This window comes from Zootermopsis nevadensis, unplaced genomic scaffold (genome assembly GCF_977971745.1).
Source record: "Zootermopsis nevadensis isolate Lab colony 2312 unplaced genomic scaffold, Znev_1.0 Znev_ptg000016l, whole genome shotgun sequence".
Lineage (NCBI taxonomy): Eukaryota > Metazoa > Arthropoda > Insecta > Blattodea > Termopsidae > Zootermopsis > Zootermopsis nevadensis.
The window spans coordinates 9850866-9869818 of record NW_028259148.1 but is presented as its reverse complement, the minus strand read 5'-3'; the positions used below and the strand labels follow the sequence as shown (position 1 = coordinate 9869818).

The following is an 18953-nucleotide window of genomic DNA, read 5'->3' as shown; positions in this document are numbered from 1 at the left end:
GGACAATTTTATGTTCTTCGTTTATGCAGAAAGGAAAGATACAATAAAATATCTTGGTATCTAATGCAATCACAGTTAGTTTTTCATTAATTCTGTGTTATTTTGGAATTATGTTTTAATATTAGAGCTCTTTTCTTCTGTACATTACCCTTTCCTTGCAGCACTGGACTTAAAATCACTTTGCAATTTTATAATTGCAATGTGTTGAAGAAAAAATTATTTCACTTAAATGTTTTCTCGTACACCTAAAGTTTGTGGACTCTGTATTATAAGGATATGAACTTAATTTTTTCCTCCATCATGAGTCTTTGGTGGTTTTATGATCGTAAGCTGTCTTTATTTCAGAGTTGTCCACGGAAATATGTTTTCAGAATAGCACGTTGTTAACTTGATGTCATACAAAAGGTTTGGTATCTGAGGCTAAATAATACAACTTTTTCTTACTCACATAATTATCAGTAGTTTCATAGCGATGACGTTCAGACCCATGACTGTAACCCACATGTGGAGGATGAGTGTAGTCGAGGTTTGTTGCATCGTCAGGAGCATATTCCATATTCGAAGGACGAGGATAGCCTAGACTTGGCGTAAGAGCGTAATCAAGATTTTGGGCGTGAAGTACACGTCCTTGAACAGAGTTTCCGTATGAGGACATGTAGCGAGGTACTGCTGCTGTACTCGCCACCAGGACTGCCAACACCATGACCTAAGGACACAACGTTAACTGTTTATACTTATAAATACACAACCACTAATGTTTCTACCATTTAAAAGGCAACTCAATTTTGATTCACTAATATTGAAACAAAACATTTTCTACGGTCTTGCATAATTTTTAGTAACGCTAGTGTCGAGAAGAATGAGATGGGCGTGACGTGTAGCGCGCATGGACGGGACAAGAGGTGTGCACCAGGTATTGGTTGGGAAGCCTGAGAGGAAGAGACCGCTGGGGAGACCTAGACGTAGATGGGAGGATAATCTCAGGCGAGATCTATGGGAGATAGGAATCGAAGGAGACTGGATTTTGTTGGTCCAGCACAGGGTCCGGTGGAGGGCTTTGGTTAATTCGGTGATGAATATTCGGGTTCGGTAAACCATCTACCTAGTTAGTTAGTTAGTTAGTTAGCGCTAGTGTCACTCTCACAAGTTCGAGCGTCGGCCATGTTGCTGTTCCCCACAGTAGGAAATTTAAAAAAGTGTTGTGTTAGGCTGGCTTCCAGTGTGGCATTACCTTTTCAATACGTTGCTTAAAAATTCGTAGGCTAGCTCAGAGAATGACTTACAGATATGATGATATCGTAAATCTACTTTATCTCCTTAATAAGGGAAAGTAAGCTGAGCGTGTTACTCTGATATGTGCTCTAACATTGTGGTTGCCGTGTGTTTCAAGTTGACTTGATTCGTAAGTGCTTGCTTTATATAATTTGTGGAAGTGTTTGTGTGACGCGGATTACTATGTGATTTATTAAGGGGGATTGTGGGTTGTAATACTGAGAAATAAAATAGTTTACTAAAAAAGATGTGTACACAATTCTAACGTAATGTGTGTGTGTAAAGCTTTTTGGGGCAGACTGTAGCATTTTATTTGTGGTGAAGCAACAGGCAATATTGAATAAGGATATTTATTACAAAAGCAAAACACTTCCTTCATGTGGGATGAAAGTGATAGTTTAAAACGTTTACAAAAAAATTAAAGTTTTCTAAACTTAATTTTTGGATATGAAATTGTAACGAAAATATTAACGTTATTATACATTACTGTTATATTGAGTAAAATAGACGTTTCTTTCTAGGATTTTACATTCTTGCACTGTATTAGATTTTGTTAACGTTAACAGTTAAATATGGACCAGTGTGATGTACATATTGCCTTGTTCTCACAGTCCTCCTGTGAGAAACTTTGAATTCCACCTTAAGATAGATCACCAATAAAAAGTATACGTGATTATAATGAAATTGCCCTTTTTTTGAAATCTCTAACATCAGAGTGTTGAGAAACAGAACCGTATGTACATGTCATTGTGTGTGTGTTGGGTTTGTATATCCACCAGAGTTTTTTTACAGTAAGTTCGTATCTTATTACGATAATTGTTCCATAGAAATGTTTTTAAATCCTTTTTCTCAAAGTCAGAAAACGTGTTCAAGTAGGATTTGAGGTTTTCACGCCGGTGAGTATGAAGATGTTTGTCTTCTGGGTTATAGCGACGTGTAGTCTGGTAGAAGTTTCGCAACATTTTAGAAATCCCTGCTGCCTCCATTATCGCGGATCTTCCTGATGATGGAGGCAGCAAGGACCTCTGAAACGTCAGTAAATTTCTACTTGACTACAAGGCGTAGCAATCCAGAAGACAGCCATCTTAAAACGTGTTTGCTGGATCAAAGTCTCTAACCTTTATATGAACCATTGTTCCTTACTGAATCGAAGAGCTTGTTTCACAGTGCTGGTTTCTTTGTGATGATGGACCAGTCTTCCTTTCCTTATATATACAACTAATCTCTCGAGTTTATCTGCAAAACTTACACCACACCTTGTTTCTTGTTGGCATGATAGGCATTAATTCTACATTCCAATTCTCATGCACTTTCTGATAATAGGGAAGCGAAACCATCTGAGCACAAACAAATATGTGATTAACAGCAGTTTTATCTCCCACGACATCACAGTTATGATGCAATTCAAAGTAGTGTGATAAGGAACTGAAAGGAATGTTAGGACACCTTCAAATTTGGTTGAAGAAAATATGAGAGAGACAAAATAAGGAAAATAACACGATCTTTCATGTGGAAAACAATAATCAGGAGTAAAGTAGACGGTATGGAAGTTAGATTGCATAATTCGCAGAAGGACGATGGAACACTTTCGTGTAGAAGCTCGAATTATAAAAAGGCTAAATTGGGGTAAAACAACTTTCCTGGCTAAACATTTATATTTTTGACTTATTAATTGAGTTTAAATGACCCTCTTATAATTGTCGTTATAGTTTACCATTCTTAGAATATAGTTTATTGTTTACTGCAAGTAACAGTTTAGCGGCTAGGCTTTCTGGGAAACAACCGGGGTTCGATTCCCGAGAGGATCAAAGATTTTTATCTTCGTCGCCGCGTCTTTAGTGGCTCTGGGACCCACCCAGCTTCCTGTCCCTGTGGGTAAAGTGGCCGAAACATGAACCTGACCACTCACCTACATATAATGGTGAGGTTAATAATGCATGGATATTTACCTATGCCATCACAAACTCGTGTTAATTAAGCACAATGGCATCTTTGCCTTCAGAAATAACATAAATTCGAGTTCACTAATCTCTTGAATACGTAGATTTAAATGGAAACAACTTTGAATTAGAAGGTTATTTCATCATTTTTTTTGGTAGATTAAGACTCACAGAGTATGGAAAAAGTGCTTTTGAATGTTATTCAATACAGTTCTAGACGATTTAATTACAAAACTGAAAACACATAAGAGAGCCATGGCATTAAATTTGTAAGCTCTTGACCACTGGGATCATAGGTTCGAATGTTGTTTAAGGCATGGATTTATGCACGCGTCTTTTTTTCTGTATTGTGCAGATTGAGGCCTTGCGACGGGCCGACGTCCGAGTCCTATTAACTTTTTAAATAGTTTCAAGCAGCACAGTAGTTTTTTAGAATCTGATAGTCGCTCAGCTAGTCTAGATACTTTTTGGCTTCTATTTAAACCTAAGGTTCATTGCCAAGAGTAGCCACCGGTCCCTATCGCGAGCCGTATTAATCCAGTCCACACCTTCTCATCCTATTATCCTTCCATCTATGCCTTGGTCTTCTGAGTAGTTTTTCTCTTTAGGCAATGCAACCAAAATTGTGTACACATATTTATCTCCCCCATTCTCCCCCATTCTCCTCCATTTTCATCTTTATTGATTTCTTCGTGTTCATATTTAGCTAAAATTACATGTTATAAAATTCCTCAATATTTGTTTTCTGTCTCTTATCTTGGGACCAAATCTCCTCAACGCTTTTTTCTCTGACATCTTTATAATTCGAGAATTAATTAACAATCCAATCTAAACCGTAAATCCCAACAGAGAATATGAGTCCGATTGTCTTGCAATTTTACATCAAATATTTTCACGTAATTCCCCGCCTATATTTATACATTCCATTAAGTAGTTGATATTCTTTGTTGTATTGAGGATATGTGGGGCCGAAGGATTTCAGGTACGACACCTAAGGTTCTGCCATCAGCGTAAGTTAGTACAAGAATAGATAATCAACGAAATGTGGGAGTAAGAACAAATTAAAGCTAAAACGTCCAAAACACTCTATTTGAAAATGATTGGCTTCAACAAATACGGGCTGCAAAATGAATAGGAAACTAAGCCAAATTCTGCTTTGTTTATTATAGTGATGGTGGTGATGACATTACGAATCTGCTTGCGAAGTAGTTTAAACAAAGAAAACAGTTCTAATTTATTTTTATAATTGAAATATCTCCAGATGGTGACAAAGTTAACAATGATGTAAGTAATATTATTTTAAACTTACGTCAGTCGCAAGAAAATAAGCATGGAAATCCGTGAGCTAAGTGATCAAGCATTGAATTTTTATTAATTTACACTTCGTAAACCGTTTGGTCCTACGGAAACTTTTACCTAATCAGAAACATTGTTGTTTTCGCTTATGGAGACGAAGATTATGCAAATAGCAGCATGAGATTTCAGGTTCTTACAGCGGCGAATATGAAGATTACTTGTGAATTGTTGCGCCGTTTAGTCTGGTAAAAGTTTCAGAGTTGCTTGCCACTTCCATCAACATCCATTGCCATGACGGAGGCAGCTTGCTCCTATTCAGTGTCTACCAGAATACACGACACAGTGACCCCGAAGACAGCCATCTCCCTTTTAGCAGTAATCCGGAATCACGAAAAATACCGCAATAGAAAACCTATAATATTTACGATGAAACGACGAGCCGATAAATGAAATAAGTTACACCGGTAGGTGTTATATATGAGTTTTGTTAGTGATTGACTGATGTATCGCTCAGTATAGATACTATAATACGGGCTGGATGACCGCGGTTCGATTCCCGGCAAGGTTAAGATACTTTGGTCTGATCTATCGCGTTCAGACCGGCTCTGGGACCCACCCAGCCTCCTTTTAAATTTCTAACGGAGCTGTTTCCCTGGGGGTAGAGCGAACAAGACGGGGATCTGGTGACTCACTTTCAACCTGTATTAATGTGAAAAATGTGTACAACTACACTCTCATTCCCCCCATACAGACATACATAATGTGATGCCTAACCCTTTAAAACTTGGAGTTAACTTTTGTACCCCCTCCAAGATCATTGACTCTACATTTTGCCCCAAAATTTCCTTCATAGGTTTATTATGATTATCTGAATAACGGCCATTATTTCCCTAAGAAGGATCAATCAGCTGGTGTTTGTGGGGACGCATTTTACTTGAGGTAGGAATTAAATTTTTAAGTAATATTTCATTAGGTTTTAGATTGAAATTTTTAATAAGTGCCAGGGACTACTTCAGATGTAATATATGTTGTGTATTTTAACTTTGGTATAGTTATCTCCATATGGGAAAGCGACAAAGATTTGCAAGGTTTGACGTTTTCACAGCGGTGAGTATGAAGATTTCTGCCTAAACATTCATAAAAGAATTGTATATGTTAAGCCAACAAGGCAGTGGAGTAGTGGCGTTTTGGTTTATAAAACTCCGTCTTTCAGAGCTGTCGATTTTTGTCTGACAGGCGACCGCTTACTGTACGCAAGACCTCTGCGTGACCAGGTGTCTTGCGTTGCTGCTACGAACAGGAAGTGGCACGAACGTACCCTGTTCGTTACGTGACGTTACGTAATTGTGCTAATTGTAATTTACAATCGTCAGAAACCTTTAGAAATTATCTGTGTAGGGGTTTTATAACTAACCTAGTTCGCCACCACCTTCTATCCCTCTATAGAAACTTCTCGCATAGGTTCGCATTAAGCTTCACGTAATTTGTCGATACTGCGTACGTTACGGTAATTTTCTCAGTAACTCTATGGATTGGAGTCTTTCTTCAGGAAGTGATAGCCACTCGTCTAGTCAATAAATTCCTCCAAATTCGTTGGATGTTCTTCACACTCTAGTGTGAGCGACGGTCATCTTATGAGCCTCCCATATTTGTCTACCTTGTTTTCCTACGAGGTAGGCAACTCGAATGGCCATTGTGTTTTTTTTATTATTTCTATTCCTATTGTTATCGTAATTCCATTCCTGTCATTGTTATTGCTTACTCCCCTTAGATCCCCCCCCCCTCCGGGACCAAGCCCTTGCCGAGGTGTACACCTCTTTAATTCTATCATCTTACGTTCATTCGTTCAGATGTCAGTAGGACCTAGACTGCTCCCGAGGGGCTTCACCACCCACGGTGCTAGGCCATTTCCGGGGATTTCACCGCCTGGGGACACACCCCAAGTTATGCCTCCACGTCTAGTTCAGTCCTGGATGTTTTATTTAACCATTGAGGCTTTACCATCCAAGCCCTTCTCGAAGATACTTACTTCGTTAGGGCCTAACCAACAGGGTTTTTGTATCTAGTCAACCAGGACTTTAGAAATTCATTTTGTGTTCTTGCAGGCCTTCGTCACTTTGGTGCTTTGCCCTCAGAAGGCATTACGCCTTAGTCTCTTTAAGCTCTGAAGAAGGAAAATGAAACCCTGGTTCTTACGTACAAATTCATATGACGTTACTACTGAGAATACCAAAGATCGACATTTTCCACTGTCATGAGAACCTCAGATTTCACGCATGGTGATAATTCAGAAGACAATCTTCATGATCGTTGCCATGAGAATATAAAATCTCACGTACCCAATTTCTAATTACTACCTTGTATTTAATTCCAAACAAATGATTTTCTCAGGTACTTCAGTGGTTTAGTAGTTCAGTTTATTTCAGTAGCTGGTCATCTACGTTAAGAATAATTTACGCACTTTTCTTGATTGATAACGGTGAATATCTTCAGAAAACTTACTTAGCTACACGCAGACACAGTACACACGTCTTGTAGATTGTAGTCACTTCATAGCTTCTCAGTATCCATCCATCTTGTGCTACGTCACGATAGTGTTCGACCCCTCCACGCTTTTGTATCAAGATCTCGAACAGTGTAGCATCTGTTTCTTTCTGTGTTTGCCTAGCATCTACGTCTCCCAGAAAGGATAAGTGATACTGAAAATGAAATTGGAATCGTAAAAGTTCTGAAGAGATTTAATAATATTACAATAATAATACTCGTAGAATTATTTATCAAACTTTAGGTCCTTATTCGCTGTTAACCTCGGAAGGCATTCACCGTATACAGAACACATGTCTCTGTTCCGGTGTTAAAACAGGATCGCATTAATGCAAAGAGTTTCGGATATATGTGAGTCATCGAAAGGATACATATTTCTTGTTACGTATTAGTTTTCCAAAAAATAATTCGATTGACTATATCGGAAATCTGAAAGGTACTGCCAATTGTTAAGTTTAGAAATAACACACCCTTTTAATGTTAATTTAAAATTCCAAGTAATTACTGAATATAATCAAACTGTTTCCTGTTTATCTTGATAGTTACTTGAATTAGGTTGATAGTCATGCATTTGTTTACGTTCTGTAACTATGTTCTACTTATCCAGATTGCACTTTCACTGAAATTGAATGAATTCAACTCCATATTGCAATGTACCGTTATAATTTTTTAAGTGTTATTTTAACATAAAATAAATAAGCAATCATTTTATTCCTGCTATAATAAAGTACATTAAAGAAATATAAATTAGAAAATTTGTCAGAGTAAGACGGAATGTATGCGTTAAGAGAGCTATAATAATTTTAAAAAAATCATCCTTTCCATTTTGGTCCTAAACAGTTGAATAAACCAAGACCTCAAAAGATAATTAACCATGAGACTTATTGGCATTATTTATTTATAAGATTTTATGTGTCACTGGTTTTTATTATGCGTAGAGTTCACCAGTATTGTCAGGGTGATTAAGTCGAGAAGAATGAGATGGGCGGGGAATGTAGCTCACATGGATGGAACAAGAACTTGGGAAGCCTGAGGGGAAGAGACCGCTGGGGAGACCTAGACGTAGATGGAAGGATAATCTCAGGCGGGATCTATGGGGGATAGGAGTTGAAGGAGACTGGATTTTGTTGCCCCAGGACAGGGTCCGGTGGAGGGCTTTGGTTAATTCGGTGATGAACCTTTGGGTTCGGTAAGCCATCTAGTTAGTTAGAGTTACTTTGTAAATGATGAGTAGAAAGCTTTAGTTGTGACATTTTTATGGACTTTATTGGGACTTCGTTGAGGAAAGAGGTGAGAACAGTGCGGATTTCTGTTGCAGTAATCGATCAAAATAAGCATTTCGTTGAGTATCAGGTGATTACGAACCAGTCAGTAGCTGTAGCTTCTACGCACCAGAACTGATCCGAGAAGTGCTTCATTAGTCAGTGAATCGTGTTTCTGTAAATCTGTGATCAGGTCTAAGGAACAAAGTTTCTCGATCAAGTGCTGTGATTTCAACCCACACAGATCATTGTCCCTGATGACTTGTATTTAATGCTTTATTACAAAATTCGGCACTGGCTTCTTCAGTGTAGGAATCGAAATAAGTTACACTGAAATACTGAAAAAAGTTTAAACATTTTTACTTTGTGAACAGCTTTAGCAGGTATAAGAAAAGCCGACAAGAACACTAAACTTCTAAGTAAAGAGTGCCTTAATATGTAGGCTGACTTCAAAAGATAAATGTTAAAGTGACACTACAGTAATGTGTTAGAAGTCGTGGCCGAGTTAATTAAAGTAATTTGGTGTTATGAGTACATGAATAGTTACAGTATTTTTTTGAAACATTTATTAACATATAGGCAAATGTTTACATCAAAAATAGTGTATCAACAATAGCATACACATAAATAACATTAATAACATGACAGATAAAATATATATGATATATTACAAAATGCAAATGACACAGAGCAGTGAAGTGGAAAGCAGTACAAAATTAATGTAAGATGATGTAGCCGGCTAAGGCAGTGCTGATCGTTAAAAATGCAGATGGTTCTGTAAATATGGCCAGGGTGTTCACCTAGTGGTAGCTTCCAGATTCTTGACCCAAACTGCCACTAATACTGCTGTAGCTGGTAGCAGAACCTACTACGGAGTGGCTGGGAGCTAGAGATGCTAGGGGAGAATGTGAGTATGAGATTACAGGGGCCGAATGGGCGTAGGAGATGAGTGGAGCCGATACCACCTTATGCACAGGCAAGGCTACTTTGACGGGAGCGGTTGGGTGAGACGCGTGTCCGGACTTGGTGACTACAGCGTTGAACCCGGTGTGTTTGTCAGCTGTGTAGTGGACCGTGCGAGTGGTGCCATCAGGTTCAACGAGGCTGTAGTATCCCTCAACTTTGTCTCCAACTCGCTTCTCGGCCTGTTCCTTGATGTCGTGCGTGTGTTCGTCTTTAACACCATATTTAAATTCGTAGTTGGCTGGAGCCTGCAGATAAATACAAAATTTGATTGATGGTTTGTTCAAAGTCAGTGACATGCGTGCATTTATTAACTTTAATAAATTTATGAGAACAATTTATTTGGTAAAACGAAAAAAAGTAAAATATTCATGTACCTGACACCAGAAATAAAAAAACATCTTTCTGTGTTTCGTTCAACGTATTGCCTCAAAACGTGTGTGCTTAATTATATCTTGTTAATTTATTGTTTTAAGAAAAGTTTTGTGACATTAATGGGACATATAACGCAGTGATGAAAATATAATTATGGATGGCGAATTAGAAAGAACGTAAAAGGACGATATCTGGCCTATTATGTGGTACTGTATCGATATTTTCTCGGAGAGACTTGAAGGAACTCGTAAGGATCTTCAGCCAAATCTGCATGGGAGATAAGTTTCATAAGCTGCTGTTTATCTTTCGTGTGCGAAACAGACGTACTAACTACGATATAGCGACATTCATTCCTCAGTTTTAAAAATATATTTTACATTCCGTGATCATTTTCTTGCATGTAATTATCGCCTGCATTTATAAATATTATTTCTTGGTACTTTGCTTATTGTTTAACAACGCTGTTGCATGTTACAAAGTTGTGTAAAATGGAAAGGAAGTTGTAATTACATATCGATCAGAGATTTTGAACCGATAATATTTGTGGTACGGGTTGAAGGTACCGACTATAAATTGACAAAATTCTTTCAGAAAAGCTGTGTGGATGTGACTTGGCTGTCCCATTCAGCGTCGAACAGGATTCTTTCAGAATCCGAAAGACGATCATTCTACAAATAACTGTTTAGTAGAAACTGTTATTGTTATTATTTAAAGTAATACTCGTTCTTACGAAGAGAAATCCTTAACGTAGACCTTATTTATATTTCGTGAATGCACTATTGTGTTTGTTTAAACGTGATATATTTTATTCGAACTGAAGGTGAAATTTACGGAATTATTTCACTCCGGCTTTAAAATAAGTGAGTGTTTGAGGAATGGCGGTGGAACAGTGTGTCACTATACACTTTATACACTCACATAATGCTCGACTTCGGGAACGCTGTGAAGTTGAACAGGTGCGTGAGAGATGGCTACTGGTGCGTGAGCGATGGCTATTGGAGCGTGTGCTAAAGATAAAGAACCGTGAGATTCCAAGGGCCCAGATAAATATGTTGAGTAAGACTGTGACTCGCCCACCGGCGCGGCGAACGTGGCCGTAGCTAGGATGGCGAACACCGCTACCTGCAATGCATAGGCAACAATAATATTATTTGTAGTAACAAAATATTTTACTTCACAGTAGTATCGCACATATATAGTATAATAAGCATATTTGAAATCTTTGAGTTGTGAACATATACTGGAAGAAAGTCTGCAACGATTATACACGTAATTTGTATTTATTTTTATATACCCACTGACTTGGGTCGAACATTCATCATGTAATTGGATACTATTACGAACTACGGATTGAAGTGAAACTGATTTGTGATTTTCGTTTTTATAACTGGCCTAACATTTATACAAATTGATATACTGATCATCTTAAATAATTATAGAAACATAATATGATATACGTATGATTTTGTGTAAAGCACTTTTTCATCATACGCCATTTTCAGTTGTGCTATAAAGTATAACTTTTTTACAAATACCTATGTTGTAATAAAACAGTAATTTGTAAAAAATAAGAGCAAGTAAAGTAGTTAAATTTCACATCACAAAATAGACGAAGAATAATTTATAAATTATTTTTCCGGTGGATGCTTGAAGAATGTTTTCTTTTATAGAAACCCACAAAAATGTTATCAGGTTCAAGCTGTTAATTCATACCTTAATAAGAACCATGATTTTGTTGTGATGTCGTGTGGTCTGTTTGATGTAATGCTTAAACGTAGCACGCGTTCCCTTTTATATGCTTCTCAGTGGGAGGATCCATCAGTAACTGGACACACCTTTCAGTCACTCCGAAACACAGTCCTCCTTTCACCTACCGAAATACTACAGCGACATGAGAGCCAAGTTTCGTTTCAGTGTCCCTAACGATGTAGTTTTGTTGTTACATTTCACTATCATAAGAAGTAGCCTACTATCTTTTCTTATGTCATGTAGCCATTAGAAGTAGCACATGTAAGAAATTAGAATGGCCAGGTGTCCTGTAGGACGGAGACTTTGGCTGATCTTTTTGTTACGTTTATGTAAATTATTATTGCGTGAATAACTGATATATTAGTGCCCTAGAATTTTGTCTCCAAAGCTAATATCCACAATCACGAACAGTTACATACTTTCAATTTATTTTGTCTCTCCTCTTTTGTATTTTACTTTATTGTGTGAGTACATTGTTTAGTATTTAAACACTCTTTTCAGACCTCTTTTTTCATCGTTATTTTAACATTGCATCCTTCGTCCACTCTTGCTCACCTCATGTCTCTTCTTCGACATTTCCATCTCCTCCTTCCTCTTCTTGTACGAGTATTTACTCAGATCGTTTATGTGTATAATTTGATTGAAATAGTTACATGAATTTCTCTTGACTCGAGTGTGATATTAAATTCCATGATGATGGATTCCAACTAGTGTATCTTCAATATCATAGGAAGAAAATATTACTCCTAATCCCAAAATTTTTACCTGTACTCGAAACCATAACAGTTCCTGGGTTTGTAACCTTTACTCCTGTCACTCCCCGACGAAACAGACAATCTTTTTCTATGTTCCCTTCTTCTATCGTGCTCAGTTACTGGGCTATAATAATTGTATTTACCGGGACTGGAATCCAGGACAGAACTATTGCGGTCATGACTTTCGTACCATAATATCCTCTTTGAAGAATAACAACATTGGTTTTGGTGTCGTGCTCAGTTTCCGAGCTATAGGAACAGCCTTCATCGGATCTCTAACTCAGGCACGGTTTCCCGTAGTTTTGAGCTTTTATCATTTATTCCTGGTCTCAAGAAATAAACGTACGAAGTTTGGTGCATGTCGGAATATCCGTTCCCGAATTGGAATTGTACTTATTTACATACATACATACATACATACATACATACATACATACATACATACATACATACATACATACATACATACATACATACATACATACATACATACATACATACATACATACATACATACATACATACATACATACATACATACATACATACATACATACATACATACATACATACATACATACATACATACATACATACATACATACATACATACATACATACATACATACATACATACATACATACATACATACATACATACATACATACATACATACATACATACATACATACATACATACATACATACATACATACATACATACATACATACATACATACATACATACATACATACATACATACATACATACATACATACATACATACATACATACATACATACATACATACATACATACATACATACATACATACATACATACATACATACATACATACATACATACATACATACATACATACATACATACATACATACATACATACATACATACATACATACATACATACATACATACATACATACATACATACATACATACATACATACATACATACATACATACATACATACATGCATGCATGCATACATACATACATACATGCATACATACATGCATGCATGCATGCATGCACGCACACGCGCTTATGTGCATAGCTAGAAATACACAATTTCACTTTTCTGGCAGATATAAAAGCATTGAATTAGTCTTATACAATTAAAAATTCCAACTCTTGCTCAACAGCTTAACTCATCTTGCTTGACTCAACAACTAAATCAGTGTTTAGAATTTTGAGACGCATCCAGTGCAGTGCGAGGCATTTACCTGCAAATGTAATAAAGAATTTAGATAAAAAAAATTGTAAAATTATAATGGCACTTAACTGATGTCTGCATAACTGTAATTACGTATCAGGCAGTCCGTATTGCTTTAACGGCGTCAAATTAAATACTAAATAAATTATGTTATATATTTAACTAAAAGGCATTGTCGCTACCACGCTTTATTTCCTATGATCTTTATTAATACTGTTAATTTCGAAGCAGACTCTTATGCATATTTCAGTTTATTGTCATTTACATGGTTCAGTATATGTGCTATTATTGTGAAGAATACAAACTACAGACTTCTTATTATCTAGTCGCTAACAATTTTAATATTATCATATCACACCCTATACTGCTTATTTACCAGCGTGTTAGTATCCACCTCCGTGGCGACCTAAACTTCCTCATTCCACCTCCTTCGAAGTGGCCGAGTAACATCCCGAATTAAATACGTCTTTCACAATGATACTAAAAAGAAGAGAAAATTAACCAGAACAGAACAAGAACCTTGCAATTCTCTGAAATTCTCTAACGGGTTAGGACGGTCTCAAACACAACACGACAACTAATCAGACGTATGTTAACCAATACTTACTTTCATTACGACAACAGTCTAATTACTTTCCTATTATATACTACATTATCGGCTCCGTGTTCACCTATCTATTCATTCTTCAATGGTAATTTCCTGTTAGCATAAGTGAGCATCTGTTTAATTTAATCATTTTCATTATCATCCTCTTTATTTCATCGTGCAAATTATATATTCAGCATTTTTTCTTTATTTAATATTTGTTGTGTTATTTTATAATTTACCTGATGAAACTTGGCAGATTTATACCAACTTAAATAAGGACACTATTATTTTATGTTTATTATTTTATAGCCCTGTATTATCTGTTATTACTATTAATTTGGAGTAGCTTAGCATAATATGTACATGGATATCTATAAGGTAGTTCAAATTTCGAATACATTGAACCGTCTTGAGGGGTGTTCTACCCCTCATTTAAGAGCCAACTCCGTTCTACTATGTGTTTTGCCATCTGACTTATGAAAACTGTGAAATTACGCTATCTAATATATCATTTACGGGAGTTAACTATTACAAATCTGTTTTTCTCTTTAAATTAAAGTATATTGTTCAGTAAACCCCGAAGAAGCGAACGGACTGTTGTTATGTTTTAGCGTCTAGAGCACACTGAATTTATCCTGATGTATATGTGATATTTGTCCCAAAGGTTAAGTTAGCTACTTTAAAGTAACGTTATATAATCCACAATGGAAATTTTATGAGTCCAAGGGTGGAAAATTAGTGTCTGCAGATACTGAATTGGAACAAGGACTGTATACAAAATGAGAAAACTTCAATAGAATTTGAACAATATATCTGTTGCCCGTTCTAAAGTCTAAAAATAGCTTTTTTGACGTCGTAAGTTATAAGAACTTTACAGGGAAACTGGGTAATTTGGTTTTTGGGATTAAATAATCTGAAGGTCGCGTAAAAAATAAATACCGCTAAAAGAGTTAATTTGACAAACAGGCCTTTTATAACAGCTAAAAATTACAATCAGTGAAAAGGTATAATTTCCTGTATATCCCAACAAAAAATATACAGCCCTTTCTCATGGAAAGAAAATAAAACATTACACATTCTTTATCTACATCAACTGCCAAAATTTATAAAATTTTAACAAGTTTACCTGAATAGTAGCTTAAGCTTTATTGATAAATATGGGTGAGTAATCACCAGTGACCTGTCTCGAAGTTCCATATGGAATATTCTTTTAGAAGTACCGAATAAATGCGAAATCTTGTCAGACTAACCGGTTCCTGCCGGAATCAACAAAAAGTTTGTTCTTAGCACAAGCGTCTAACTCTCGAATATACCGACTGGTATTTCTCAATCTCTTCTTGCTGAGTCATGAAATTGATGTTATTGTATAGTTCTTGCCATTTATATTTAGTATGCGTAAAGGCTTCACGTATTGCTAATGCTTTCCAACCATTCAGAATAAATGTTCGTACGTCATACCAAACAATTAAACGGTACAGAGTATAGAAATGTAACTTATATATCTTAGTTGTGCTATAGGCCTCCCTTAATATACTTCATCATTGCTAATTTGTATAAGATAAGAAATAATATTATTGAAGAATGAAACTTATATGCTTGTGTGCTGATAAAACTGGGTGATCAAAAGATCCATTTGAAAGCACTTGTAAAATATTTATTTGCATTTCTTTCTCAATGTATGAGTAATATACAGTCTAGTGACTTTAAACAGACATAAGAACGTTTATTAACAGAATATGTTGATGAACTATAAATTAATTATATTACATGCGACCAAAAATATTAATATGGGTGAAGAAATTTTCGGAGACAAGTGTGAAATCAGTGTTATAATTCCATGAAGATTAATATGGCGACTGGATATGACCCAAACTTCGACTATGGCTGAAATACTGCAGCAGGCATTTCAGTTATTGATAACCATTAGAGGCAAGTCCTAAACTGCTGCTGAGGATATTTTAGCTCGTGACAGAACAATCATGGGATGAGATCGGAACGTAAGAATATGTCTTCTGAGGCGCTACCGTCGCGTGGGAGGTGACGGCAGTGTCCACGGCCTTGACGGAAGGAGCAGAATGTGCCGAGTGTCCGGATCTGGTCACCTGAGCCTGGAACCCGGTGTGTTTGTCAGCGCTGTAGTGGACTGTACGAGGGGTGCCGTCTGGTTCCAACAGGGTGTAGTAGACGGTACGAGGGGTGCCGTCTGGTTCCAACAGGGTATAGGGGACGGTACGAGGGGTGCCGTCTGGTTCCAACAGGGTGTAGTATCCGGTGACTTTATCGCCTTCACGTTTCTCAGCCTGTTCCTTGATGTCGTGTGTGTGTTCGTCCTTCACTCCGTATTTGAACTCGTAACGGGCAGAAGCCTACAAGAATTGGAATGATTATTTCTTGAGATCAGAAAAATCTAGTAAGGTCAGAACTCGGAAAATTTGTTCTGCGTTCGAGTCCCAGTGAGTGTGGAAACTGAAGAAGGTAGATTACTAGTAGATAATCTCTCACTCAAATTTACCCCCTAAGGTGAAGATAGCATGGGGTTATGGCTCCACTTCACCGTACCTCATCACGTGGTAATTAATTAAGCAGAGAAGTAGTTAATATTAATGAGTCTGCATTCGGTATAAGCACAGTGCCATTAGCAGTAACACCAAATTAATACATTTTAACATTTATCTTCAACAATCTTCATACGTATCTGATACGGACATTTAATCTTTGATTTATAGTAGCGACTCACAACGTGAAGTACTGAAAACGTGTACAGCATGTTTACTTACATATTCTCTATTTATGAAGTCTCGTGTAGTGCGAAACAAGTGTTGGTGTATGAGAAATGGTCAAAGGCGCATTTGACAGAGTTAGAGGTGCCGGTGAATGTGATAGCCCAGACAAGAATGAAGAGTACGACTGAGCTTGTGGCAACGTCGAAGCGTGGACAGAAGTGGCCACGAAGGAGACCACTATTATCTGTATGAAAAAAATCACACACTGTATTTAATATTAAGGATGTAAGTGGAATTTTCAAGATGATAGATGTATTCTCGGTTGTTGATCCACATAATCTGGTAGAAATATACTGGTGTTTCAGAGATGTTGTCTGCCTTCATCATAAGAGCGATGTGGAGGAATCAAGTACTTCTGTAACGTCGGTAAACCACTAGACTACAATGCTCAACAACCCGGAAGACAAGTTTTCCTTCTACTGGCCGCTGCGAAAACCTGAAATATCTCTTAGTTGAACTGACGGTTGATTTATTATTATTTGAAACACAAATTAATTGTCGGTCGTATACTTAAAATGGAAAGCAGTACCTAATGTAAAGTTATAATCTGCGACGGCTATTCTGACGATACGTTGTGATCTTTCCATTATGCGTATTCATTGCGTCATGCGTCATTTACCTTGCTTCCTAGTCTTAGCGGTGTACTCGTCAAATAGCTCCACACTGAACTGGCGGGAAGTTTACGTAATACTACGTAAACCTTAAGCTCATCTTGGCAACTGTTGGTGCTAGAGCTGCACTGATGTAAGGAATCACACGACCTTATGTGCTACACTACCATAAGTTTACCTGTATAACAGCTAAGTCCGTATCTCAGCTCTCGTATTTAGTTACACGTTATAAAATATTCCTGATGACTTATTTATGAAAGATTCAATTTTATCGCGGTGGTGAGGATGATTTGGTGGGGGGGGGGGGGGGTTAACGCCTTGTAGACTCGTCGGTAGATGCCAGAGTATAGAAGAAATACTGCCTCCAATTTTACCCCTACTTTTTTTCCGAAACTTTGGCATGTACCGATAAGTCTACACGGTGCCAAAACCGTACTACCCCCCAAACAAACAATATAATTATTGCTGAGAGTTCGCCTTAAAATAGTGAATTAGCGAATGAGAAGTGACAACTGTATTATGTAATAAAATGAAAAAGAAATATATCATATGAAATGTTTAAACTAGAATTTTTAATCGGTGTGTTTGGATGTATAAAACGAGCCGATAAAATTTTCTACACTAAAAAGTGGAAATACATAACTTATAAATTTAGAGCAATAATCACGTGAATTAGTCTAACGAATTTATTGTTTGTAGAAAGATTTTGTATTCCAAGATTAATAAATTAATGGCACAGGGTTATTAGTCTTAGCAGTTGAGCGACTGAAGAAAATAATCATCAAAAAGTTAGTCGTTTATTTATCTTATAGAGTAATCGATTCTGACAACTCTTCCTTATGCTGATTAGATGTAAATTATATTAATTACTCTTATTTCAGCAATATCTCATCACAATTTTTATGGTTTATGCTTTAGAATACTTCGTACTCTTGTGATAATGTTGAAACAATTGAATATCATTTTATTTAAACATGGTGGTTTATAATTAACTTAAAACATTTTTAGTCATAATTTTGAAGTATTTTAAGTGCCGTTCTTAAAATACAGGCATTGCATGGAGACTCCAAAACACTCCAAAGTGTGCTCAACATTAATACATGATTTGATGCTTTCGGAGCGTGAGCAAATTGGTCTAATTTTCTAGATATTTCGTTCCAGACGCCACAGATAATATTAACATTGACATCAAACATAATTACACAGTGTTCCGGTATGAAGTAACATATAACGTCAACAAACATGCAAAGTTCCGAAACGTCATGTATAACATATATCTAAGACTGGACATTGTTGAACGTTGCGTTGTTATAAATATAACAGTATGAAATATTAGTTTCTCAGTTATGAATTTCTTCTGTAATTTAATTAAAATAAGATGTTTAACTTCGGGCACACATCACAGAATATTTCGACACAGACGATACCTGTAGGATGTTCCATGCAGAAATCGGCAACCTACTTAATTCTAGAAATTAGTTGCTATAACCTCCACTACGACAATTCTTGGCTAAGACATCTGATCAAACCCATGCCTTCAGAAACTCCTTGTTGCCTTCTCTGAGGTTTGTGTA

The 18953-nt window shown here is 36.7% G+C and overlaps 1 protein-coding gene and 1 long non-coding RNA gene across 2 annotated transcripts in view; one reads left to right on the top strand and one right to left on the bottom strand.

The window, feature by feature from the left end:
- LOC147873734 (uncharacterized) overlaps positions 1 to 17948 on the top strand; it is a 60109-nt gene extending 42161 nt beyond the window's left edge. The window contains exon 3 of the long non-coding RNA XR_015535312.1: positions 17074 to 17948. This is a non-coding gene — a long non-coding RNA (uncharacterized LOC147873734). The remainder of the gene's footprint in view (positions 1 to 17073) is intronic.
- Positions 8560 to 11459, bottom strand: LOC110828669 (uncharacterized). The gene is made up of 3 exons (XM_022061594.2): positions 11366 to 11459; positions 10571 to 10774; positions 8560 to 9525 (listed from the first exon to the last, which is right to left on the bottom strand). Exons 1-3 carry the CDS (start codon positions 11378 to 11380, stop codon positions 9115 to 9117), a joined length of 630 nt encoding a protein of 209 aa, XP_021917286.2. The 5' UTR covers positions 11381 to 11459; the 3' UTR covers positions 8560 to 9114.
- Positions 17949 to 18953: the final 1005 nt, after the last annotated feature.

Coding starts and splice junctions, on each gene's coding strand:
- LOC110828669 (XM_022061594.2), bottom strand. Junction 9,526..10,570: donor TTCCCGAAGTCGAGCATTAT/GTGAGTGTATAA, acceptor ATTTATCTGCAG/GCTCCAGCCAACTACGAATT.